This window comes from Dicentrarchus labrax, unplaced genomic scaffold (genome assembly GCF_905237075.1).
Source record: "Dicentrarchus labrax unplaced genomic scaffold, dlabrax2021, whole genome shotgun sequence".
Classification (NCBI taxonomy): domain Eukaryota; kingdom Metazoa; phylum Chordata; class Actinopteri; family Moronidae; genus Dicentrarchus; species Dicentrarchus labrax.
Window position 1 is genome coordinate 21,390,281 of NW_026136702.1, and position 27,200 is coordinate 21,417,480.

The 27,200-nt window shown below is 39.3% G+C and overlaps 1 protein-coding gene across 1 annotated transcript in view; it reads right to left on the bottom strand.

The window, feature by feature from the left end:
* epas1b (endothelial PAS domain protein 1b) overlaps positions 1-27,200 on the bottom strand; it is a 54,405-nt gene that overhangs the window by 14,397 nt on the left and 12,808 nt on the right. Inside the window, exons 2-6 of the mRNA XM_051380293.1 lie at positions 13,831-14,021; positions 9,465-9,622; positions 7,931-8,018; positions 4,404-4,522; positions 3,491-3,693 (exon numbers count right to left, since the gene is read on the bottom strand). Coding sequence (XP_051236253.1) covers positions 3,491-3,693; positions 4,404-4,522; positions 7,931-8,018; positions 9,465-9,622; positions 13,831-14,021 — 759 coding nt within the window. The remainder of the gene's footprint in view (positions 1-3,490; positions 3,694-4,403; positions 4,523-7,930; positions 8,019-9,464; positions 9,623-13,830; positions 14,022-27,200) is intronic.

Genomic DNA, 27,200 nt, shown 5'->3' on the forward strand with positions numbered 1-27,200 from the left:
TAACACACACATTTAATAATGCACTGGATTTGATGCTATTAATTTGAACTTTTCTGTGATTTCCTTCTTGCACGCAACCCTGAACTCTGTCCTGAACTTCTGCACTTCAAAAGGCTTCACACACGATTTGGAAATTAAACAAGAGAGGTGAGCAGTCTTCCAAAAATAAGAATTGCTCACATTCTCTGTCTCTGCTAACTCCCTGTGTTTCTGGGAACAGCTAATCTCTCTCTGTCGCTCTCACCACGAGTTCACTTTGTTAATGAGGATTTTGTTGCTGGCTTTGAATTACCTCATTTAAAAACCTCCCCTTTTCCTTTTGTTTCTCTCCAGCTCTCCTTTCCCAGTGAATACCTGAATATACAGGTTTTAGGGATAAATTACAGGATTACAGTAATCTGAAAAAAGAGGCATTCAATTACCTCGTAACATTCAGGTGCATTAAGTTACATGCATTTTTCTGAGAGTAGAAGATAAAAACCAACTTAATTAACACCAAACATACTCAGAGTGGTTTATTCGCTCCCTTACTTTGGTGTAGTCTCTTCCCAACAAACTGCTGTGAGAACATGAACCAAACCAACAACAGGAAATGACCCCCTAAACACAAGGTTTTATGGGCAAGGAGACCAGAGAGGATAAACTGGGACGATGAATGTAGACAATCCTGTGCTATCTTGAATAAATAAGCTGTTTGTAAGTGTTATGCAACTATTATGTATGAGCTTGGGTTGGCTTGGTAACATACAAAACTAACCCGTAGTGCAACTTACCTACAAAACTTTGAAAATCTATTTTATTGTAAATTTCAACGTGTGATTGCAAACAAACTAGGTAGGACCTTTCTCACTTCCTACAAAGATAATTAAGATTTAACACACTATGCAATGGATGTTTCATCTTTTAACTGATAAATCAATCAATCAATCAAACTAAATCAAATTTAGCTTCCAGTCAAAAACTGTGAAAATTGCAGAGACTGTGGAAAGACTAAAAAAGAGGGTTCTGGTGGGTTTTACTGTATTTTGGTCCCATTGCAGCATTTTTATGTGCTGTAGCACTCAGTCTTTCTGACAAATACGAATTCCCAGACTAGAATTCCTGGAATTTTTGTCAAAATGTGTATCATGAAGATTGATTTGAAATTACTAAATCACAGTAGGAGGAAGATTAAATGTGTGGATGATGATGTGTCGTGTGGATTTGTTGTGAGAGTGACTGGGGAGAGAAGGGGAGAGAGGGGGAGAGAGAACTGGTCGTGCAGAGACTCTTCCTCAGATTATATAACAGGGACAGATGCAGGCCTCAGCGTGGAGGGAGCAAGGAAGGGCAGAGAAAATGAAAGAGAGGAGAGGTAAATCTTAAAGTAAAGTGGACAAAATCAGTTGAAAACAGGTGGTGAAAGGAGATGCTGAGGAAGTAAGTGAATTAAGGGCAGGGGCAAAGGAAGCAGTGGTTAGATAAATGGAAGATAGAAAATATAACCAGATGAGTAGTGATAATAATCATATGCAATGAATCAACTGGACTTTTCAGGAGTTTTAAACAAGTTGTATAAGCCTTTAAGGTTGGACTTCTCCTGGATGTTGCCACTCATTCAGCAGTTGGTCCTGCTCACTCTTTCTCCATTAAGTGAGAAGTTTCTTTCCTTTTTCCTTCCTTCCCTGCTCCGACTCTTGCTTTGTCTTTCCTTTCCCTACTCAACCTCTCACTCTGCCTGACATTAGCCAAAGAAACTTTTTGTCCCTTCCCTAATGAGTCTAAGTCCCTGCTGAGCCAGGAGGGCGACCCACCAACAATAAACTCATTTGCGTAATTGGAGAGAAGATTTGGGCAGCTATTAAACTGCACCAAAAAGGCGAAAAAGAGAATGGGTCCTTGTTTGCAGCACGCTCACGCACAGATATGTGCACGCAATACACAAATGCACATTCACTTTTCTCCAAAAGAAACCTTTGTCCTGCATGAGCAACTTGATAAGATTACAGGTCTGCAAGCATTTGCTTGTGTAACTCGAATCAGTGTGTGTGTGTGTGTGTGTGTGTGTGTGTGTGTGTGTGTGTGTGTGTGTGTGTGTGTGTGTGTGTGTGTGTGTGTTCGTCATACCTCCTCGTGCCAGTGGGAGAGAAATATTTAGGTGCAAACGAGCCGGTTCTTTGGCTTAAAGATGACCGCTGTGCGTGTAACGAAGTTAAAGTCCAAAGGGACAAATCATTTCACAAACATGACACACACACACACACACACACACACACACACACACACACGCTCTGTCCCATTGACATGACTGACAGGATGTCAGATGGCAGCGTAAGTGACAGCTTTGAAATACTGAAATGTGTGTGTTTTTAGGCTTGTCTAAACACAAGTATCTGTGATTGGGAACACTTGCCACAGTCTGACAATGTCGTGACAGCATCTTATTAAAGTATTAATGTTTCATCTCTGGCTTACATTTCCCACTCACGTCCCTGCCAAGTCAAACTGTTTCAGTCAACACACTGCAATCAGTCAGAAAGTCTTGGGTGTGTGTGTGTGTGTGTGTGTGTGTGTGTGTGTGTGTGTGTGTGTGTGTGTGTGTGTGTGTGTGTGTGTAGTTTGTACTTTTAGTACTGTGTTTTAACTGGCAGCGGTCTACAACGTGAAGGTGCTGTTTTACTGAACTCTACCGCGGTTCTTTAAAGATTCAATAAGAACAGTAATTCTTTTTTTGTTAAATCATTTTTCAAGTACATTCTCTGGTTTCAGACTCTAAAATGTGATTTATTTTTTTCAAATTTTGTTTCGTATGGCTGTAAATTAAATTTTCATTGTTTATAAGGAAAAATAACTAATTTCAAGACATAATTTCAAGCTCTGTTAACTTCTGATGGGCATTTGATTGTCCATGTGTGCATGGGTACATTTTAAGGTTTGTGTCAAAGAGGTCATCCTCTCTTTCCTCCGTCCAAAACTCTGACATTTCAACCAGCTGACAGACTGTAACTGACTTAACCGGCTGACTTTGCAAAAGGCCGATTGGCTGTTGAAACAGGTGACACGCCCTACGTAACAGCCACTGGATATTTGACAAGTTGAGTTGCACGCAACGGCATCAACCAGCTTGAGTCGACAACCAGGTCACACCACTAAAATTTTTCTCTGCAACTTTCTGAAACTGTGCTGTCTCGTCATATATCTTTGGTCTGAACTGGGCTTAAGTCCTTGACATTATTACTGAAATAAATCAAACTGATCACACTTGTTTTCTCATTGCCAGAGATCCAAAAAGTAAAAGAAAACATTTTCTTCTCATTGTCTGACAGACTTTATTCTACAATTCAGTTCCAAGATAAATCCAGCTTACTGCCTTCATGATAAAGCAGCAGAGATGGTGATATAAGCACACTATTTCTCCTCATAAATGTCTGCCCTTTTTCCTGTTTGTCTATCTGAAAGGCAATCCAACCTCAAGCTGCGTGCATCCCACTGGGAATGTGTTTCTGTCTACCTCTCATCACAGTAGGTGAACTTCATGTCCATGCTGTGTCTGCTCAGGAAGGTCTTGCTGTCCATTGGTGTGTCGATGTTGGACGGGTGTGGGATGGGTTCGCACATCAGGACAGCGCATGTTAGCGGAGGCTCTTTGAAGCCACACAGCCCTCGCTGAGGGCAGCTGTTGTACATCTTCAGTTGTCCGGTGCAATGCAGCACCTGGAGGGAACAGCAGGAGGAAAAATGTAACTTACACGGTGTAGCAATAAAGCTGGAGGTCACTGGATAGGAGGTGACGCTGGTGTTTTGTGTTTTTATCAGGTGATATTGACCTGACGTCTTGTCATTTTTGTGAAATTACCTGTTCAGTAAAGGACTTTACATGTTAACACTTGAACATTTTTTGTTCTTTGCTACTTCTCGCACAGCCAGATTTGTGTCCAATAAATATACATTTTATGTTTTTTACTTAATTTGGAAGTGCATTAAATACATTTTAGGGGTTGAGTGATTGTTAACCAGATAGGAAATCAGAAATAAATATGCAAGAAAAAGCCTATTTTTCAGACTTTTGTGTAATCATTGCCTTTTCTTGTAAATTGCTGGATAATTTTATCTCCTCAGGCCTCTACGTTCTTCAAATAAATCAGTCTGACAAGGACAAATTGCTCTTTGGCTAACTGTTCGTAATATTTTCAGATATTCAACCTGTCTGGATGCAAATTGATCAAATTGATTAATTTATTTTTAAGGCATCACAAGCCAAAATAGTTGGAAACCAATGATCTACTGAACAGCCAACTAGAAGTAATCACTGTATAGGAATGTATGGGATGTGTTTCTTTTATTTTCATAACCAAGACCTGCACACATAAGATGCACAGATGTTGCAGATGTGTTGGCTTGTAGCTGCAGCAGCTCTCTCTCACCTTCCAGCTGGCTGACTTGAGGTTGACGGTGCGTCCTCTGTTGGTCACGGTGCATTTCATCCTCATGAAGAAATCTCGTTCAGTGCTCAGCTCTTTACCTTTTTTACCGAAGCCACTGCCTGAAACACATACAGACACAGGGGGAAAATTCAACCAATATTACTCCTGCAGGACAATAGGCATGTGTGTTATATGTGACTTCTGACAGTACATGGAGTGATGAATTTACAGAAACGCAAACCAGATTTTTTTGTGTTATCAAGGTTCTTGTTCGTTTCGTGAAGGGAACTGCACTCAACATCGAACAATTTTTCGGGTCTTAAAAGGTCCAGTGTGTAACATTTATGAGGATCTATTGGCAAAAATAGAATATAATATTGATAGGTATGTTTTCATTAGTATAATCACCTGAAAATAACAATCGTTGCATTTTCGTTGTCTTAGAATGAGTCATTTTTATCGACAGAGGGAGCGCGTCCCCCTCCATGGAGGCCACCATGTTGAACTGCCATGTTTCCAGTCAAATTAAACACTGGCTGTAGCTTTTGAAGTTTCATGGCCACCGTTCGCTTGGAAGGCTGAGCTATAGAAAAACGATTGAAATTTGCAACTTCAAGATGCCACTTTATCCTTAACACTGGTCCTTAATTATGTAATATGAATTACACTGTTACAGATTGTAGCTCAGATCCTTAAAGCATCTACAAGAAACTTTGATTTTAAGGAGAATACAACTGAATCCAACCAGGTGGAAGGCATTATGGCACTGAGAATGACGATTTAGAAATAGTCAGTCTTCTCGATTTTGGTCTTGTTCGTTTAACACTACAAGCCTTTAAAACTCATGTTTCACTTTCAGTTTGATGCTTTTGTCCTTTGAAACCACAGCAATAAAAACACGTGACTATTTTACTTGTGAGTATCAGGAGTTTAATTTGACCTTTTTCCCTTTAGTTTTAATTTTTTTTTTTAGATTAAGAATTTTTTGGGGCTTTTATTGGGCTTTATGATAGTGACAGCTGAAGACAGGCAAAGAGAGGGGGGATGACATGCAGCAAGGGGCTGCAGTTTGGATTCGAACCCTGGGCCACTGCAGCAAGGACTCGGACTCAGTATATAGGTCGCCAGCTCTACCCGCTGAGCTAACTGGGCGCTCTCTTTTTTCCCTTTATGATGAAATGACTAAACTGAAGCCCAGCCACATACTTGCTGCTTGTAGCTGTAATTACTATATTTCCGATTCAATTCTTTTGTTGTTTTTAGTGGCAAACTGAACAAAAAAGTTAAAGGTAACCGTCCTCTTATCTGCCTTTCCCTTGTGTCACTGGGAAAACGGTCAAGGTTTAGACTCGCTGAGGTCTCACACACACAGATGCACGCACACACAATCGCACACACTAAGCTGTGGTTGATACCTCTTATCAGCAGTGGCCACAAAACACACAAGTCAAACAATACTGAATATTTTGTAGACCGTTTCCCTTGAACACACTTCACACACAAACATAAATGAACACACACACTTTCTGTGTATGTTTGTTTTGTTTAAGTATAACTATATGAAGATAAAGACACACTTGTGAGTGTGCAGATTAACAAAAGGCACACTTCACCACATAGCTCTGCGGCTGCATCTCCGGGGCTGAACTCTGACCTTGTGATGTAACAACTTGGCCCAATTCCGTGTCCTGTGTGTGTGTGTGTGTGTGTGTGTGTGTGTGTGTGTGTGTGTGTGTGTGTGTGTGTATTTCTGTGTGAGAGAGATAATTATCCTAAACCTTAGTCAGTTACATTTTCCCGTGTTATGCAGTTGTATTAATGATTATTCTTTTGTGTAAAAATCCTCAATGTCTAGGCATAAAAAAGAAAAGCAGTATGTGTGTGACTTTCTGCTGAGGACACCACACTATGCTCTCTATCTGTAACAGATAATGCCGAGTCTCTCTCTCTCTCTCTCTCTCTCTCTCTCTCTCTCTCTCTCTCTCTCTCTCTCTCTCTCTCTCTCTCTCTCTCTCTCTCTCTCTCTCTCTCTCTCTCTCTCTCTCTCTCTCGTCCTCAAGCTCATAGCTCTTATCGTCCTTCCCTCCACTCAGCACACATAAACACCAGCTCCTGCACACACTCCCCTGCTGTATCTCTCTTTAGGTTCCTCTCTATACGGTCTCTGACCTTCTGTTCTCTTGTTTGTTCTGGACACTTGTTCATGAGATAGACAATATTACATAACGCCACACATGTATGGGTTTTTGCCTTGTTTACCTTGAATTAATTTCATATCTGAACTGTCTGTGGGCGGACTCTGACACAACGTATGAAGTCTGAACAAAGCAATGTATATGTTGTACTTCTCACTTATTCTGTCATACTTTAGTTACTGTGCAAAGGTGTGGGGCAACCTATATACAACTAATATAAATCTACTATATATATACAGAAAAGAGCAATTAGAATTGTAAGTAAGTTGAATTCAATAGATAGTTTATCAAGTCATGGGTTATAAAATTAAACATTATAGTTGTTTAAAGCTTTATCAGTTATATTTAGGTTGCTTTAAGCATCATTAGACCATCTGTGGTTGACCATTATTGAACTAGTTCTGAAAAGGAGGTACGTAAAATAAGATTTTTCTGTTTAATATGAATTACATTACAGATTGTAGCCTATATTTTGTGCAAAACTGAGCCATCCAATCCAAAATGAATCTGATTAATCAATTCAGCTAACTAAGAAGGAGCTATACGCTGCATGTGAGTTTGACACCAAAAATTATGTCACAATATAAGAAAAAGCTAATATTCAATATTCCCATTTATTTAATATGTACAAGATGGAATTGTGAGTTCTTCCCAATCTTCTCAGTCTACCGACATGGTGTGAATGTTGCAACAAAGTTGTCCTTCATTCAAAGTTCAACACTTGTGATGATTTTTTTTTTTTAGTTGTGAGGTTGCCAACATTTGTTTATTTGTTTATACTTCATTTTTTCTAAGGCACTTTATTTGTGCTATAAATTTGCCCTGATTTGTTCTTACACCTTTGTCACACTCTTGCTTGTAATTAAAGTATATATTTATTTGGATATATTCTTTTCTTCTCTGTATGTTTTTATACTTCATTTTACTTACTTCTTACTCATTTCAAAGTTCCCTTGATAAAAATGGCGGTTCCATGACTATAAAAACGAATGGCCAAAACTTCAGAATCAACTTGTTGTGTTTTACTACTATAATACTACAGCAACAACTCTCAGGTCAAAATATTAACTTGCCACACAAGACATGTGGGCAGATTGTCATGTGAATTGCCGAGCACATTTATGCTTTTATGGGACCTGCTGATTAGATTACTCCATGACTGTTGCTCTAGTTACACTTCTAGAAGGAATAAGACAGATTTACTGTAGTTGTCGAATAAAGAGGGCGGGTGAGAATGACACATGGCATTAAAAACTTGCATGACACAACACACATTGTTATAATGAGGTAAAAACAAGAATGAATATGTGGATAAAAGGTGTGTGTGCTGACCAGCTGTCTTCAGGCTGAGATTTTCCCTGATCTCCTCATGATCACATGGATGGGTGAAGTCAAAGATGCTGTGACCAGTGAGGTCCACCTAAAAAATAAAAACAACTTTGTGAAATATGAAAGATAAAATAAACAAACATAATATCATAACATTTGTATAGAAATACATATCTGTGCTGTCACTGTCAGAGTATCTGGTCTCAACACTCTGACATGCTGTGCTTTTAATTTCTGGCAGCAGCAACAGTGGTTTGTTTTGTGATAAACAGAAGAAGAACTGGGCTTTGAGCGTGAGTAATGACAGCCAACCGGATCGAACAAATAACAGAAAGTGTGTCACCTCTACACACCCAAATTGCTTCGACACTAAACAAACAGAAGCTCATCGGCGTGGACGCTGAAGTAAATCAACAAAAAAAGAAGAGCCCATGCTTCACAATTTACAGTCAACTTCACCTCGTCTACGATTTGCTTTTCACGTCGGTGCCAGAGAACGAAAAAATGCTGAGTTTGTATAGAGTTGAACCTCAGTGTCTGGGCTGAACACACACTGCTGGCATGAGAGGTATTTCACACAAACACAACGGACTCATCTGACTGACAGTTAACGTCCATGTCTCCGATTGTGACTCCCTGTCTGTGTTAAGGTTTTCCTCTTTGCTTTTTTCACTTAAAATAGCAAAATATATACAAATATTTATACCACAAAACAGAAAGAAATACTTTTCATTACAGAAAACAGGAAAGAAATTCAAATTTGACTAAATGTAGTATTTGTATATTGAGTCTGCAGTAATTACATCTGCGTGGGACAAGTTTCTTTTATTCTCTTTTCTTATTCTATGCTTCAATAATCATAATAATGCTGTTGGTTTAGTGTTATAATAGTGTTGTTGAAGACATAATCAAACTAAATCAATTCAATGAAAAAAAGAAAAAAACTGGTAAAACTGTGAGGACGTCACAGACATTATATATTCAGTATGTTTAACCCACCCGTTCTAACCCCCACTTTCTGTCATTTCTAGATGCACCCACAATCTAAGTCAAATGACATCACTCCACATATGGAGGTGGCAGGGTGAGTAGATGGCTTAAACAATCACAGGACTTTAACCCAGAAGGTCGCTGTTCGTGTCCAGTGTGAAACCAAATGTAGACAATTTAAGTTCAGTTAAGTAACGTTAAGTTTATGTATTACTTTATGTACATTAATTACACAAGCTTTATTTGCAATGTTTGACAGCCTTGGGTTGGTAGTATTTCAAACTGTTTGAAAGCTTTACAATTTAAAACAAAATAAATAATTATAGACTAAAAAACAGCATTTCTTGTCTTTATTGATTGATTTTAACTGTGGTTTATTATTATTAACATGTGACAATGTGAGTGTTTTTACACACTGTACTAATAACAAATTCAACAACTCTGCTAGTGTGGATATTAAAAGTGAAATGACTCATCACGTTCAAAATGAATGCCTGTCTGCACGTGTGTTTTATTCTATTCCTGGTGCCCTTTAACGCCTGTGTACCTGCGTGAGCCCCATGAATTTGTTGATGTTCTCGGACAGGAATATCATGTCGCCGTCTGATGTTACCACGGTGATGAAGCCCTCCAGAGACTTCAGGTACAGGCTGTCCATCTGTCTGTCCTCATTGCCATCACTGCTGCTGCTGCTGCTGCTGCAGCCTGGAGGGAGAAACAGAAAACAAGGCGGGTTACACAAATTGTTTCTCTCATTTTGTGCTGATTATAAATGGATATCATTGTAAATGTGTGTGTGTGATTTCTTTGTGTGTGTGTGTGTGTGAGTGTGTGTGTGTGTGCGCACATCAGGCTTGTTTTCCTTCTTGAAGCATTGGCTCGGGGCCAAAACAAACCAGTGCAGCTTCTTCCTGCATCTCAGGCCACTCTTGATCCCCGGCCCTGACAAATTCCACCCAAAACTACACAAGCTTTCATAATAGCTGCCCGCTTTTAGAACATAACTTGCACATTATGCAATTATGTTCAAAATATGTACAGCGCAGTATCCAAACATTTATACACAGAGACTCCAGTGTGTCCACAATTTCTCATTTCTGATCTAATGAAAACAAAAAACACAGCTAGTGCCTAACCGGGCCCAGCGCAAGAGGTTGTGTGTGTGTGCGGCCCGCGGCTTCACGCTGAACAAAGCCCAGTAGCCAGTGGGGGTGGAGGTTCTCGCAGTTCCCTTTCCCTGAGATAAGAAAGGCCAGTTCTCAAGGCTCCCGGCAAGGCTCTGGGCTTTAGTTTGGAGCTGGGCCCAGATAGCGCTAACCCCAGGGGGAGCCCAGAGCTTTCTCATGGGCCCCGGGGAGCTGGGGAGACTCTCAAGGCCGAGTCCAAAGACCAGCAGCACCTTTGGCCTAAATACTAAGCTGCGATTACCAGTCGTTTGGGCCGAGTTGCACTTTTTCTTCTCTCTGTTGTTCTTTGGTTGCGTAACTGCCCTTGTTTCTCAAATAATAGAGTGTAGAAACGATGACAGGGACAGCTGCTGTTCAGATAATCATTTCCTCTGTCACTTTTTGACATTTGTTCTGTTGCACTGGACAGAATGCAGTGACAGGACAGCGGGGTCATATGAGACTCTCACAGTATGTGCTTTATTTCACCGATTCATGGTGGGGTTTATTTTTTCTTTGTAACGACAGTTATTCCGGTGCCTGCTCTCGCAACAGTTTCAAACACAAGACTTGAAAAGACAAACTTTAGGGTGTGTAACACATAACAAAACCGTCAGAGGAAACCCTGTTAACGTCATCTACGCTCTGATCTGCTCTACAATTACTGAAGACTCAAATTTCATGTTTTCTATCTGAGAGTTTAATTTCAAAGGACATAAAAACAGAAAAAAGAAAGATTTCAATGTCACTAAAATAATGTTATGAAACAACCTAAGATCCATTAAATTTTAACAATGAACTAAACAGATTAAGGTCACAGAAACATATTGGTATTGGTAAACCTACTATTCAAACTTGTAGAACAAGGTAGACAGTGAATGGAGTGAGGGAGCTTGGTTACCAAGAACAAAGCAGTGAATAAGAGAAATGAAACAGTATTTTTGGACAGACTGACGTGGGATGAGAGGGGATGACACGCAGCAAAGGGCCACAGGTCCGACTGGAACTCGTAGCCGCTGCAGCCATGATACATAAAACAGTATCTTCTCATCGTTTCACGGCAGTTATGTTCTAAAACACGTCCACACAATCCTGCAGAAGGTGTGCATTGCCTGACTGTGTGCCGAAGCTGCGGTGTCCGCTGCGCCTGTCTGCTGTGTGCATCTCATCCCTTGCCTCGGTCAAACAGACACACAGTCCGCAGCTCTTTATACATTCATAGTCTTGCATAGACCTATCTCTACACACACTTAGTTTTGGTGCTGTGCCAGCGCTAGAGAGCAGAGGAGAGAGATGGAGACAGCGATCTGCTTGCCACGTTTTTTTTATATAGTCCCGACCTCAGACCCTGCACGCTGCCTAAAGGTTGACACCTAGAAATCTTCTGAAAATAAGAAACTCCAGGCAATCCGGGTAGTGTCTCTGCAGATACAGACGTCAGGTAGGAAAATCCTACTTAGTATGCCTTTAAACTAAACAAGATAAAATCTTGAGTCACTAGGGGGTGTATTCTTCCACTTCTGAAGATGCTTCCCTTTGCGTCTTTGTGCTCATATAAATATATATATATATATCCCAGTCAGCTTAACCTCCTAATCAGCAGATCACTGTTCCCAGCTGAAGTCCTGTTACATAAGAAAGCTTGCATATGTGCTTTTGGGTGCATATACAGTATGTTTGTATGTGTACGAGTGTGTGTGTCAGTGAGTGAGCATGCAAGCATGTTTGGCGCCAAGGCAGACGGGTGTTATGGCTAGCAGGGGTAATGCCAGCACCAGTCGCACGATGGGCAGAGCTCCTTACTTCCTCTGCAATCTCTCCTCCATCATGGAGCAATCAGACCGGCCTGATAACGCTCTATCTGCTGCTGCATCTCATGGATCTCCCTGTCCTCTCCTCCCCTCCCCTCTTACCCACTGCTTTCCTACCCTCATTACTGCTACTCCGCCCCGTCATGCACTCATATGCCTTCTTCTTTCCTCCTGCTCTCCACTTATAGAATCAGTCACCCCTTCCTCTCCTATTCACAAATATGTCCTCCCCACCTCCGTCCCCCCTCCTTTTTCTTCCTCATCTCTTCTGTCCACCTTCCCCCTATACGTTTCCTTCATCTGCGAGAGCGGGTCTGATAACTGTGCTAGAATTTCCAGGAATTTTGCCCGTTTTATTGTCGAATTTAGAGGGTCGGTCCACCCAAATTACAAGACTGGCTTATTGTTGACCGCAAGGTTTGCAGAGTAACAGGGACAACGTTTTTTAAATGTAATTTTTGAATGCTTTGAGTTTCATTTACGTTCATTGTGTCATTATCTCAAAATCTTGGAATGTGAAACTGAAACTATCTGCATAACTAGATGCCACTGGGGGTAAGCAAGAATTTTGTTTTGTTTTTTTAGGTTTTAGGTTTTTGTTTTCAACACGGAACTTTATATATGTGAAAAACGTAACTATTACGCAAACTGCTCATAGCACAATTGACAGTTAAGTAAACTTGCTTGTTTTTACAATCACAAAACTTTTTATAGAAGATATTAATGTATATTGTATAGAGCTACTTTATATTGCCTAATCAGGAGAACTGAATTTATATACATGTCTTACTACATTTGTACATTAATACACTTTGCATTTGTCATTTTTACCAGGCTAGTATGATTTCTTATAAAGCTTTTAAGGTTTTTTCACATGTAATATTCTAATATATGTGTATTATTCTTGACTGTTAACTATAAAGCACTTTGAGCTGCATTTACTAAAGGTGCTATATAAATAAAAAAAGTTATTGAGAGTGATTGATTCATTATCTGATTGATAACACAGAAATAGGAAGTAGCGGTCACAGTTGTTTGAGAAAGTGTTTGTTGTATCCATCAGGAAACAATGCAAAGCGATTAATAAAAACACAATAAGTAGGCCAATAAGAGTAGAATAAGATGGCAGTTGGCAGTGTAAAGATTTACAGATAAGGCTAAGGTCTCGTATTAATCAAAACACTTCCCTGTTCCACTGGCAGCTTGTTATTATTACAATGGCTTGTTGAGCAGCCAATTATTGTCCAATGCCACAGAACCGGATTTTAAATGTCAGATCAGGTTAATAAAAAACATGGCTTAAGTGATTCACCATGTTCAGTTTTTCTCCTAATGACATAATCAAAAAAAAATATTAAAAGGTGCATATGATGATGAAATATGGAAGAGATCTGACTTTTAATTAACCATGAGGAACTTTAATGGGACTCAGATGTCGAGGACAGAGGGTGTCTCACTTCATGACCTTCTGTCCTGAAGGCACAGACTGTTTCATAACTCTGTTAAGGAAAAATAAGTCTTTTTTTTTTTTTTTACCACTGACGATGCTTCAGTTGTTTAATATTGTTGTTCTCTGATCTCACTTCGAGACACAGACGCAGTGGAGGAATTCCAGAACAATAGGTCTGTTTCTTTGTTTAGCTTCCTCAACTTCTAATTTTAATTGAGACAAGAGGAAGGAGCGCAAAGAAAAGGTCCAACAAATACCTTCCTACTTTACTGGACAATTAGTCATAACCCACACACACACACACACACACACACACACACACACACACACACACACACACACACACACACACACACACACACACACACACACACACACACACACACACCACAAATTTGTCAACTTGCTGAACTTGCCCTCTTCCATTTGTAGATGTCAATGCATTTGATTGTATGTGTCATTGTGCATGGGGTACAGTGTCCATACCTGCGGCGAGTAGCTTGCGTGTGCGCAGGAAGCTGATAGCGAGCCTCATGATGGAGGCCTTGTCCAGGTGAGAGCTGACGCTGTGAGGCAAAGGCAGTTGGTGAGCAAGGTCGTAGAAAACCTCTGTCTCTTTGCTGCGCCTGCAGCGAGCTGCATCCCGAGACTTTTCCTTACGCCGCTCTGAGCTGCTCCTGTACAGAAAACACACATAGTAAGTCCTGCATTCAAAACATTACTATGTGAAAGTCCAAGAGTGTGTCAACATGTATGAATGTAATGTATGAAAAGTAAACGCTCTCATTATGCAGAATGGCTCCTTTCACAGTGTTAGAGTTTCATGTTACTCTGTGTTACTCTAGTGAATACATGTAAGAGCATTTTAATGTTGTAATTATAGACACTTTGTACACTACTGGGTAGATTAGTACTATTAGGACTGCACCATAATCATATGTTTTTCTATGTAAAAAGCAGTGTTGGGGTCATTACTCAGAAAAAGCAGTGGTTATGCGTCATGAGGAGTCTCTCCAATGGTCTGTCAGAAAACCTGTACTGCAGGGAAACGGTTCAACATCTCCATCCCCTCCATCATTTTGATTGAGACAAGAAGAAGGAGCGCAAAGAAAAGGTCCAACAAATACCTTCCTACTTTACTGGACAATTAGTCATACACCCCCCCCCCACACACACACACACACACACACACACACACACACACACACACACACACACACACACACACACACACACACACACACACACACACACACACACACACATACATCTGTCAACTTGCTGAACTGACTTCATGGTTGGAGTTGAAGGAAGCTGTATACTCCACGCCGAAAACAAGGAAGTCACTCAGGTGATTGTTGCGTGCATGAAAGGAACGTTACATTTTTTTCCCATGCAGATAACTGAAGAACTTATGTAATGAAAGTAGCGACATAATTGATTTGCATTACAGACAAATGTAATACAATAACAATAATGCGTACTTTGCAACATGTTATCCAAAACTAAGGTACCAGACTACTAAAACCTTCAGACAAATGACACCTTGTCACTGGGACAGGGGACAACAGGACTATGACTCTGGGGATGAAGACACGGTAGGTTCAGGCAGGGACATGAGAGGCATGAAACAGAGGAAGAGGAACTTGAAGTTTGTAACAAGTTAATTTACCTTTTAATGTACCTGTTATACATCATCCATCGTATCGAGAAGTCTGTGAGTATTTGTTTTAGTGAAGTTGGATGTATGATAAATGTGTGACTACTGGCTTTCTCTAACGACAGGGCAGCCCTAGTAAATGCAGTTAGTTACCTTCCACCACTATGATAATCACACTATCATACTGCACCAATCATTCTTGTATAACTGCCCTCACTGTTCGGGGTCTTTCCCGTTCGACATTGTACAAAGTGCTGCTGGCAAAACACAGCGTTTAGAACCCAATATCATAAATCCTCATGTGATACAACGAGCACCAAGTGTGACAGTCCACGGCCACACATTTAGTTTCACTGAGGTTCACCCACAAGTTAAAAGACAAAAAGCTTTTCAGAATAAACACAGGGAAGTGCTGTGTTCTCTATGAGGTTATTCTGTAGCCTCCGAGTCACTGCGCTGCCGCTGTTTGCCAAAAATTAAGATACAGTTTCGCAAGATATTTGCTCAGTATTAGGCCTACATTTCTGAAAAATACCACATTTAAAAAAAAATGTATATTCCAAGTAATGCATTTATAAAACATATATGAGCCTGCTGGCAGTACGGAAATATGAATTCTACCACATCCCTCTATATTATTATTGTCCAAGCCCTATAAAAATAATAATTTTTACCTCCCTTTGCTAAGCTGTTCCAATATAACACTCAAATGCATCGTGAATTTAAGTGTGTTTACTACTTTGGAAATCATTTCTCTGTTTCTTTCAGCTCTCATACATTTTATTCAGCAGAAATATCGGCCATTAACAAAATAAAACAAATAATATTTAAACATATGATCCTAACTCAGGTGACTTGTGGCAATGCTGAGTCCAGTTTCGTGTGTTTGCTTGTTCATTTTGATTTGGATTGACCAAATTTGATCGGAACTTAGCAAACAGAAGAAGATGCTACATGTCTGGAGTCCAACCACCAAACATGGAGGTTTGCAGATGCTCCATGTGAGGGTAATAGGTTTTAATGAATGACAATTTGTCTTTAAAAAGAAACCTTGGAGGTGACAACTGTTTAAAGATGTGGAGGCAGATGATTATTTTTATTTCCTCAAGTGAATTTAGTTGTGGTTGAAAGAACAGTTTATGGCTAAAACAATAAAAAGGCCCCAGATTAAAAAGAAACATCTATTCCAACTATCAAACCGCAATCCCAAAGTCTGGTCTCTGGGGTCACTTTATAGCAAAATCCTGTCTACAAACACTGCATGCAGAATGCCCAAATCATGTCAACAAGCAGAGCTCTATGTGATTTTCCAAGAATTTTCTGAAAAGGAATTTTTTTTTTTTTTCTGTCTCTTTTTTTTTTTTTTTTTTTTTTTCAGTCCAAAGAGCAGCACAACAAACCATATTAGGACATCACATTTATGGATTTATTGGATCTATCTGGGTTCTGTCTCACCCTCATACTTTAACACTCTTTCAGCCTCTACTGTCTGTACAGCGTGTCTGGTAAGGTTGTGTGCAACAATGTTCATACTGAGGAGGAACATAACAAAAGTATCATAAAAATAACATCACACAGTCAGCTTGCTCTGTTTCAATCCCCACTGCAGCAATGATGAATACATATTAATTATAGCAAAGGTGGAAAAATCTCCCAAATTTATATTGGTGACTTATTTGTGCAGCTGTGTCAGGTGTAGAAGCAGTAGATTAGCTGCTAAAAGCCACCGCACAACAAAAGTGTAGTGGTCATCTTGATGACACTGCCACCTAACTGGAAGCATTGAGAAGGGGTGAACATCAGGTTGTTTCAGATTTTCCCAATGAAGATATCCTGACCTGCTCCGGGCGTCAGCGAATAGGCTGAGCAAAGTAAACACCCTGGTTTAGGTTTTGTGCACTTAGTTCTCTTTAAACCTGCTAAAGAGAAGAGGTAAAACCATTCAATTAAAGGGAAAATTTGGAATGGTGTTTTCACACAACATGCATAGCAGCAGTAAGATATATTATCAGTCCCTAGACAGAAACATTTTTAACATTTCTGCTGTTGTCACATTTTATTTCCAAGGACCTCAGAGGAAACTGGAAGCCCATTTTTCTGTCATCAGGCCATAAAAACAAGGATGTGTTAACAGAGTGCCAGTTAGCTGTAGGAGTCACTGCAGGCCTCATAAAGACTACATGAGTTTCACAAGGAGAATAAGAGAGTTTGCATACTACATTTAAATATTTCACAGACCCAAAGAGCACATGTTGCGTTTTAACACGAGCTGAGCATGTTAAGGTAAAAACCTTATCAGTTTTAGGTTAAAAACATCTGAACAAAGAGCTTTTCAACTTCTGATCTGTCTGCAGGCTCTATGATGACGATAACTTCAAAAACCACAACAGATGAGGTGTGGCTGTGCCCTGCTGAACTTAAGATACCCTCCCTGTGCAGTGACACGATGCAGTTTATCACAGTGGATCATGCGTGTACCAAATCTGCAACATGCAGGACCAGAAGGAACAGAGCGATGAAACAGACAAAAAAAAAAACCACAAGACGTAAACGGCAAGTGGAGCTGATATGCAAACAGAAACGTGTACGGCCACGCTGCCAAGAATATGTCTGTGGTTTTGACATAAAGAGCCAATATAACGTACAATGTTGTTGAAGCCAGTGAGCTGCAATCTGCAACTACACTGCTAGATGAAACCCACAAAGATAAGAAAAGAACTAAATGCCAAAACAAATATTTGAAGAAATGTTGTGCAGAACAAGATGAACCAAAATCACTAAGAGCTCAATACTTCTGTATTAAATTGTTGAACACCAGAAAATGTCCTTACAAACAGAGAGGAGAAGATTGTTTTAATGTTTTCTATTTTGTCCAATTTACTTAACACCTTTCAACACTTCATCCCACCGTGCTGTAAAACAAAAACGTGTAATCCAAGCATTTCCTGCTAAACATATTAGCCAATGCAAATTAGTTGCCTCTGAATATAATGGTCACATGCAGATTAAATGTCCCCACAGACACACAGACCACATTGTTAAAGTAAGCCCTTAAGTGGTGGGTGAGAAAACTTAAAATGTGCTTTTGTGTATACCGGTATAAGTATATGTATGCGTTTATGTGCATGTGTGTAGTGTATGTACTGGAAGTATTCTCATTTGTTTATAGAGGTTTTGGTCCCATATGGAGCCATGTTCTAAAAAGGCTGACATGTTCTCCTGTTCTCTTTTACATCGTCCTGCCCCACCTAAAAGAACAGAACACTTAAAAACATCACCTTCCTGCTACAAGAGTCTAATTTTGGCATTATTCATTATTTACCTAATCAGGTGGAAGCTGTACAGTAGGCTACAAGATAGAGCAGCAACCATTTATTTATTACTTGTCAACCATTAAATCAATTGGCAACTATTTTGACAGTCAATTAATTGTTTTGACTTATTTAGAAAAAAAATCCAAATTCTCTGATTTCAGCTTTTCAGATGTGAATATTCTCGGGTTTCCCCAGTCCCCTATGACAGCTAACTGAATATCTTTAGCTTGTGGACAAAATAAGTCAAAATGTCAAGAAAATGACTGAATAGTTGCAACCCTAGTGCAGGACATTTTGATGTGAATTATTTAGTGTGTGTGTATAAGTGTGTGTTGTGGTGCACTGATATCATTTTAAAGCACAAAGCTTTTGGCTGTCATTAAATCATATTCAAATGCATCACTATCAATATTATATTTTATATTAAGAAATTAGCTTTTTATTAGTTTATCACCACCAGAAAACTAAAATGTGAAGAATAGCAGGAAATACAACTTTTTATGCATTAAATCGACGTATTCCTTTTTAAAACCCAGAAACAGATCGCCTGCAAAACTGTTTACAATATAAAATATTTTCTAAAAGCGAGATTCTTGCTTAAAATCAAGAACAACTCCTTTATTTTAGAAAACTTAGAGCATGATGAAATTTTTGGTACTACAGTCTTATTTTTCCAAAACATTAGGCTACAAGGACTGTAAAATGTACCCGCCGCGCTCCATAATCCATCCACAACAAACAGCTTGCTGAGCAACGCTTGTTCAAACACATTTTCATGGGAAAACTGAACTACACAGCAAAACAGAAAAAAACAGGTGAATATCATTTCAACCTTCAACAACATCAGTGTTGGTGGTTACAATGGTTCAAATTGTAAAATCACATTTTACCCTCCGGCTACCATCTAGACCCTACAGAAACACAGAGATAAAAAAGACACAATCAAACATGCAAACACACATTAAGGAAAAGATAGCATACAATTAACAGGAAAGGCAGAGCACAGAAGCACCATTATCTTATCTCATCGAGTGTATGTTCCATCACTGTCTCCCTGCTCGTCTCTCTGAGGTTTAAACTCATTAACCCCGACTGAGAATCACCCAAACCCTCATTACTGATGAGCCAGCAGACAGCAGAGCAGATAACCACTGACTGCTCCCACTCAATCAAGTCAACTGGAACAGCTAACTTCAACTAGCTCCTAAATCTGTGTGTGTGTGTGTGTGTGTGTGTGTGTGTGTGTGTGTGTGTGTGTGTGTGTGTGTGTGTGTGTGTGTGTAGTGCCACTCTTTGATTGTCTGGGTCCATTGTTGCTGCAGGTCCCAGCAGACTATTTCAGGATACGAAACAATAGGAGTCACGGCGCTTCAACAGGGCATCGGGCCTTCTGATGTACTCACTGACCCCTCACTCACGTTCACGTTCACACACACAGACACAGACACACAGACAGCAGAGGTCAGAGGTAATTAGTTGCATTTACTCAAGTACTGTACCCAACTACAGTGCTGATGTACTGCTGGTTTATTTGCTCTTTTTGCATGCTTTAGCCTTTCCTTCCAGGTTTTTTCTTTTCATCCTTCCTCCCTTCTTTCTTTACTCAACTAATATGACAGCAAAATGTTGAGGGAAAATCATTATCATCATTAAAGCTAAAATCTATAACTTCCCACATGTTGTTGGCAGGAGGCACTATAAAAGATGTCCACAGAAGTGAAGTGATTATTTGCTTGCTAAAATTATTAAAAATAACACTAAAAAAGGTGCATGGGCTGACATCTGAAATCTCAATTTAAGAGTAACAGTTCTGGTTTGAAGAGACTTCATCAAGCAGAAAGGTTGCAGGTGCTAGCAATGGAATTAAACAGCTTTTGACTACAAAACATCTTAATATTAATCACATACACTGCAGATGACCAAAATGACTATATTTGACCAAAAACAAGTTAAGGACATTAGCCTTAACATGAACCACCTGTATATGTTTGCATGTCAGTAAATTAACATTGTCACAAGAACCGTGAGGCCTGTTGTATCTCAGGTTTCTCTGCAAGTGATCATTCATGCATTCATGTCACCATAAGATAACTGTGACTTCACTTTAGTGAACGATAGAGCTGCAACTAATATTCTTTCATTATTGAACAAAATATCCATCATGACTATCCTGAGCCCAGGGTGATGTCTTCAACGGTCTTATTTTTATATTTTAAACAAAAGTCAAAAACCCAAAGATATTCAGTTTATAAAGATATAGGATAAAGAAAAGCAGCAAATCTACCTAATTGAGGAAATTGAACAATAATATTCAGCTTTTTTACTTGAAAAATGACTGCAACAATTTTTGTCAAATCGACTTATAGATTAAATGGCTCTAAACAACAACTCAACACTCAATAACTGAGTAATTTTGGTTATTTATCATGCAAGAAGAAGGGCTTAACATTTGCAGTATCCATGACTTTTTCAGTTTTACACAACTGGAAATTGAATATCTTTAGAGTTTAACCTGTTAATAAATAAACAACTTGAAAACCCTAACCTTGGGCTCTAGGAAAGTCTGCTGTGAATTTTTCACAATTACTTTTGACATTTTATTTAATAAATAATAAATATCCATCCATAATCTATAATGAAAATAATCATTAGTGGGAGCCCTCCTCCCTTTTTACTGGCCAAAGTAGGACATCTCTAGCTTCTGACCAGAACCAGTAGATCTCATGTGACACTTTTCTTGATTTCTTTATAAATTAAAACGCTAACCCATTAAAAGATTATTGATCCTCGCTGATCTGCTACAGCCCTCAGCCCTCAGGTCCCTGAGTTCTTCTGATCGGGCCTTTTTGGTGGCATTACACTTCATATATTGTGTCTGTTTTCAATTATGATGACAAAGTTTGTGATGTCTTCGAAAGGTGCTGTATAAATAAACTGCACTTCAGCATTTACCTTTGGTAGTTGCTGCTCAGCACAGACACATATTTGACAAGACACAACAGTCTGGCTGCAGAGGGTACCGAGTTCATGCAATCAAGCCATGTGGAAAATACAGTAACTATCTGAGTTCAGCCAATTACTGTTCCAGTCAGTCACTCAGCTCATCCCAGTAAGACTTGGACACTTATCAAACATCCCCAAAAAAACAGGCCGGGTTTATTTTCTTATTTTTTAAAAGGTACTCACTGACACAGGGCACTTTGATCACTGCTGCATGATGGAAAGCTGTTTTTTACCGAAACAAAAGATTATCACATAAAGGGCACCAGTAAGAACCATCAGCCAGTTTATTTATCAAGCCTATCTATTTTATTCCCATAAAAACTTTCTTATAATGTCAAAAAATACAGTCTTTTCTCTTTAAAAAAAAAAAGCCGATTGTGCAGTTTTTAAACTGGAATAAAATTAAGGGGAATATTTAGTATGCCACTAAGAAATATACATAGACATTGGATCTGGTTGAGACACATTCATGGACTAAAAAATATATAAAGGAAATTTAATTTCTTCTCTAACTTGTGCTATAAAGTATATTTGCTAGATTTACAGAGACAGTTTTGTACTTGAATATATTTTATAAATAATTCATCTGTGGCTGGAAATGGGGTTCTTGTAGTAATTTTCATTCAAACATCTGTCTAAAATGTTTTATCCCTATCCATCCCTCCAGACATATTAAGACATGTATACAAATAGTAATATTAATAGCATATATAATAATAATAATATAATATCAGAACAACAATGTGTGTCTGATACAGGTTTTTTGCTCCAAAAAAGAGATTACTCCAGAATCTCTGACATAATCATATCACAATATGCTAGTGTGTTAATTTAAAACATCCTTCAAGGGTCAAACTAAAGTCAGAAAAGTACCGTAGGTATGTGCTGCTGTTAACGCTACGCACAAGCCTCACAAGTCATTCATAAATAGTACTGGCAATAGTGAGCTTTAGTTTTGTCACGCAAACACGCACAAGCTTTGTGACACACCACTTCAACTGCAGCCAATTAGAGATGTGTGACCATTACACACCATGCCTGTAACAACAGTGTCTTGTGATGATTAAAAAGGTCACACACACACACACACACACACACACACACACACACACACACACACACACACACACACAGTGTTGTCCCTCGTGTCCTCTCAGCTGCTACTGGCAGGAATCCTCCTGATTCATACTCTGCCCTTGAGCAACAGACTAACACACGAAGAAAAACAAACAAGTCAGAGGTCAAACATGCCACAAACCAGGTTTCTGTCACACCAGCCACTGACCAACAAATGCACACACACACACACACACACACACACACACACACACACACACACACACACAGTGAGGTCACCACTAATGAGTAGTGGTGCTTCACTCGCCATGAGATGATAACAAACAGTCTGAAATTTTATTCTAAATGTTGAAAGAATACAGTTACCTAAAATAGAATCGGAGAAGTACACGTATTGACATCACTCAACCACGGGACAGTTAAAGGTGCCGAAATGAAAACATCCCATGGATTGCAGCTCGGCTTTCTGTCCTCTGCAGAAAATGATGTAAAAGCAGAGATAAGATTCTTTGTTGTGCTTTGATTCATTGGCACATCATGACACTGCTTTTAGACGTGTGAGAATAGCAACCTGAGCCACGGCAATGCGGGTTTGCCATCTATTTTCATCATCATGCACTCACGCAAACATCGCAAGCGCAGCCCTAAAAGGATATCTGAAGTCAACCTTCAGCCTGCCGGGATTGTTGGTGTCGTCTTTGTGCTCAAGAGATCGTGAGATTTTTGATATGAAAAACGGTTGGATCACAGTGGTGCACAGGTACTTTTATTCAAGGGCTGTACTTTACTTCTTCTGCTACACTTCTAATTTGTACTTTTCACTGTATCTGACAAGTTCATCACTGTTTTTACATAGAGAAATATACTGGCTTATAAAATACAACATATTGGTGTCTACCTGGAACTTGTTGTCACGTTTCAGATGTCAATGAATTGATCATTTAGCACTGAAGAGACATCTTAACTTATCACATTTTCTTATTTAATGAACTATTTATTCTGTTCTATTAATTTTAACATCATTATTATTATTGAAGATGCACTGATACATCGGTATTAACAATTTAATAATGACATATATAATAATATATCAGTCACAGGGGACATTTTACTTTTCTAAATTTTTCTGACAATACTTGCGTACTTCTAAATCTAAACTTCTATTTTTACGCAGTTGTATGGATGCTTCAGTAAATTATTTGCATACTTCTTCAACTACAGATGGATAGACTGATAAATAAACAGACAGAGAGGGAGCCAGGTAGAAAGTGCATACCTAGCATTCTGAAACCACTGTGATAGAAATAACGCTGTCGCTCTAAACCACAGCGAGTCACAAGGCCAGTTAGCACACGTGAGGTAAGAGACACACACGCACATGGACTGACTTACACTGAGTGTGGAGCAGTGCTGACAGCAAGGTTTTATGGTTAAAGATGATAGTGAGTGCTACATAATAGTGCTGCAATGTCTCTTTGTTCACAGACAACAACCTCTCAATGTTACTTTAACATTAGTCAATAGGGATACTTATTGACTGGCTGCCAACCACTATTAGCATAAAACTCAATGACTTAGTATAATAATGATAATAATAATAATAATAATGAATTAAGTCTTAGAAAAGTGAAGTAGAATTAAAATAAAAGACCCCGATCAGTAAAAATAAGTACCAACAATAAAACACATAAAACATATTGTAAAACTAATCGCAATTGGGCAACCCATTTTAAAAAATTAAAGATACTAAATTAAAAGCATAAAATACCCACTGCTAATATATGTTAAAACCAACAATACAAATATAACAGATAAAACATGATGGGAAATTAAAGTGTGTGCTAGAATAAAATTATGTTTTAAGAAGTGATTTAAAAGATGTCACAGATTCAGCGAGTCTTAGAGCCTCGGGCAGGGAGTTTCAGATCAGACAGGCTCAGTAGTCTTAGAATTTGGAGTAAACATCATGCCTGCCTGTTTCCTCTTAAACGTCTTTTTCTCTTTTACTTATTTATTAATTTTTGCACAATTTCTTAGCTGAAACAATCTGTCAAACAGACAACGGATAAATATTTATGATTATGTTATGGTTATCATTGTTTCTGCTCAATGGGGTCTATATAATATATTGGGGTGGTGTTACATTATGCAAATGAATTACTTAATAATTAAAGCTGGATTATAACCATTAAAAGACAAAACACACTTTTTTTTTAATCGGTGATTGGTAATAATTTGTCATGTAATTCAGCCACAGTTGCCCACATTAAAGACATTTTCAAACTGCACAATATCAAAAACAATTTTGTGGTTCTAATTGTTAGGTACAACTATATATGATGTCTAATAACTGGTTTTGCAGCCATCAATCAACATTATCTGCCTACCTGCGAAATGTTTTTTCACACGTCAATTAGCTTCGTTCCTTTTTCTGATTTCCAGTGACGACAGCGTGAGGGCAAATGTCCTCCCGCCCTCGTCGCTTATTCATTTTCGCACCCTTCAATTTCTTGTCTTTCTTGTCTTTGTCTCTCAGTGATTAACTCGTCAATCAGTGCGTCCAAACTGGAGCCTGAGGGGATACGGGACAAAACGTGCACATGCACTCACATGCAAACACAAAAATAAAAGATCAGAACGTACTCAACTCTCATGTTCAGTCCAAAACAAACAAAGAAAAACAATACAGAGAGGACAGAGCTGCTGCTCTCAGACATATTGTGTCTGTTCCCCTCTCTGCTGGCAGTAATGAGACTGTTAATACACTTTTCCCCCTGCAGCACTCTGTCCGCGCTGCACAAAGCTTCATCTGTTCTGCATGCAAACATGAGGCGATAAGGTGTGTGTTGTTCAGAATTATCTGACACTGCTCATGCACTAATGTAAGAAAATGAGCTTCATGTACATTCATTGACATGCAAATTGTAAAACAAAAAAAAAGAAAAAAAAACACGTTGGTATAAGTACAAGGTCCACATCATTTGACTGGCCCTGATACAGAGTGCTGTGCAGAGGGTTTCTACTTTTCCTGTTAGTTAAGTCAGCATGTTGACTAGGTGCCATTAAAAAGAGGACACTGAGCCAACTTTCCTCTTCCCACTTACAGTTTTCTTATCTTGTATGCAAACTCGGACTGAGCTGACTGATTTTTTAGACGTGACATGCATACGAACATAAACAAGTGCACAGAAACACAGGCCCCGACATTAACCCCTGGTGTCCATATGATTGTTGTGATAATAAGCCAAGGGGTGCTTATAGGAAACAGATCCCGCAACCAGAGCAGGTGTCAGGGTGTGTGTGTGTGTGTCTGTGTGTGTGTATGTGCCAGAGCATAGGTACAGTGAATTCATAACATCATTTGCTCTTCTGCTCAGTAACTAGTAATGTTCTAATCAGCTTCTTCTCACTGCCCGAGATTTCACTGGTGCTGACTGAAGCCTGAACATCTGACTGCATCTTAACCTGGTCTACTTGTTTGAAGATCAGTATCACTTTTTCCTCAGAGAAAGGTCCAGGATGTATTTAGCCCAGCTTAGCACCCAAAAAAAAGCTTTATCTTCTGTCAGATCCAAACAATCAGTAACTCTGAGTTCTGTCTCCTGAGTCACACTGTCATCTGTTCATTCTTTTTTTAAATGAAGCAAAGTACATTTCCAGCCCAAACAGGTGGATCAAAAACAACCTGTAAGTGACAAAAAGCTAATTTGGACATGAAGCATACAACTTTTCTTGATGCAACAAAAAACAAATATTAACTGGGGAAAATGACAGTGTGTGTGTTGTTCAGCCATTGGACCTTTTTTAAGGACCAGTGTGTAAGATTTAGTGGCATCTAGCAATCAAGGTGCAGATGCTCTCAGTGGAACAAAATCTACAGATCCTTCTGCGCAAAAAAAGTTGAACTGCAAGCTCTCCTGATATACTGCTTCTTTTGTTATTGTCTTACTTGTACTTTTGTATTGTGTGTTTGTGGTGAAGCCAAATATAATTTCCCACATCTAACCTAACAGTCAAAGCTATCCTGAGGCTTATATCAAGCTTAAAACATCCTTGAAAAATTGTGAACCAATCCTAAAATAGAACTGAAGGCTGAATCTAATACCAGGTGATTTATTAGGGCGGCCTCTGTCTCTGTTCACGGTCCAAAATGTTGGGACTGCTCCTTTAGGATCACACATACTTTGTGTATTTTCAGCTTATTTTCATTCTGAATAAAAGACATTCATTTCCACTATAAAGGTGGTTTAGGGTCAGAAAAAGCGGAGGAGTCTGCCCACACCCAAAACACACGCACACACACAACCAAGCAGACACACAAATGCACACACATACATATACACACACCTTTCCTTGCTTACAGTGGGTCTTCCTGTAGTTGTGGCGCCTGGCCGAACACAAACACAGGGCAACAATACAGTACTGGCTAATCTGTGATCCTGAGGAACATAGAGTTCTGGAAACACAGCCAAACACACACACACACACGGCCGAACAAACAGCTATCCCAGACAGGGGCCCCGACTTCGGCTCAATCAGGGGAAGAACGATGCAGGAGATTGCTGATGATTCTGATAGTCCATGAAAGAGAGGTCACACACACACACACACACACACACACACACACACACTCTGGCACAAACAAACAAACCCTCCCACGCCACGCTGATGGTCGGGATAGACTGGCTGATTGAAAGAGGCACAGAGGGGTGAGAGCTACAGGCGGTGCATAGAGCGAGAAAGAGACAGAGACAGCACAGGTGGTGAGGGAGATCAGCTGACCAGACCGGGACCCTCCATCA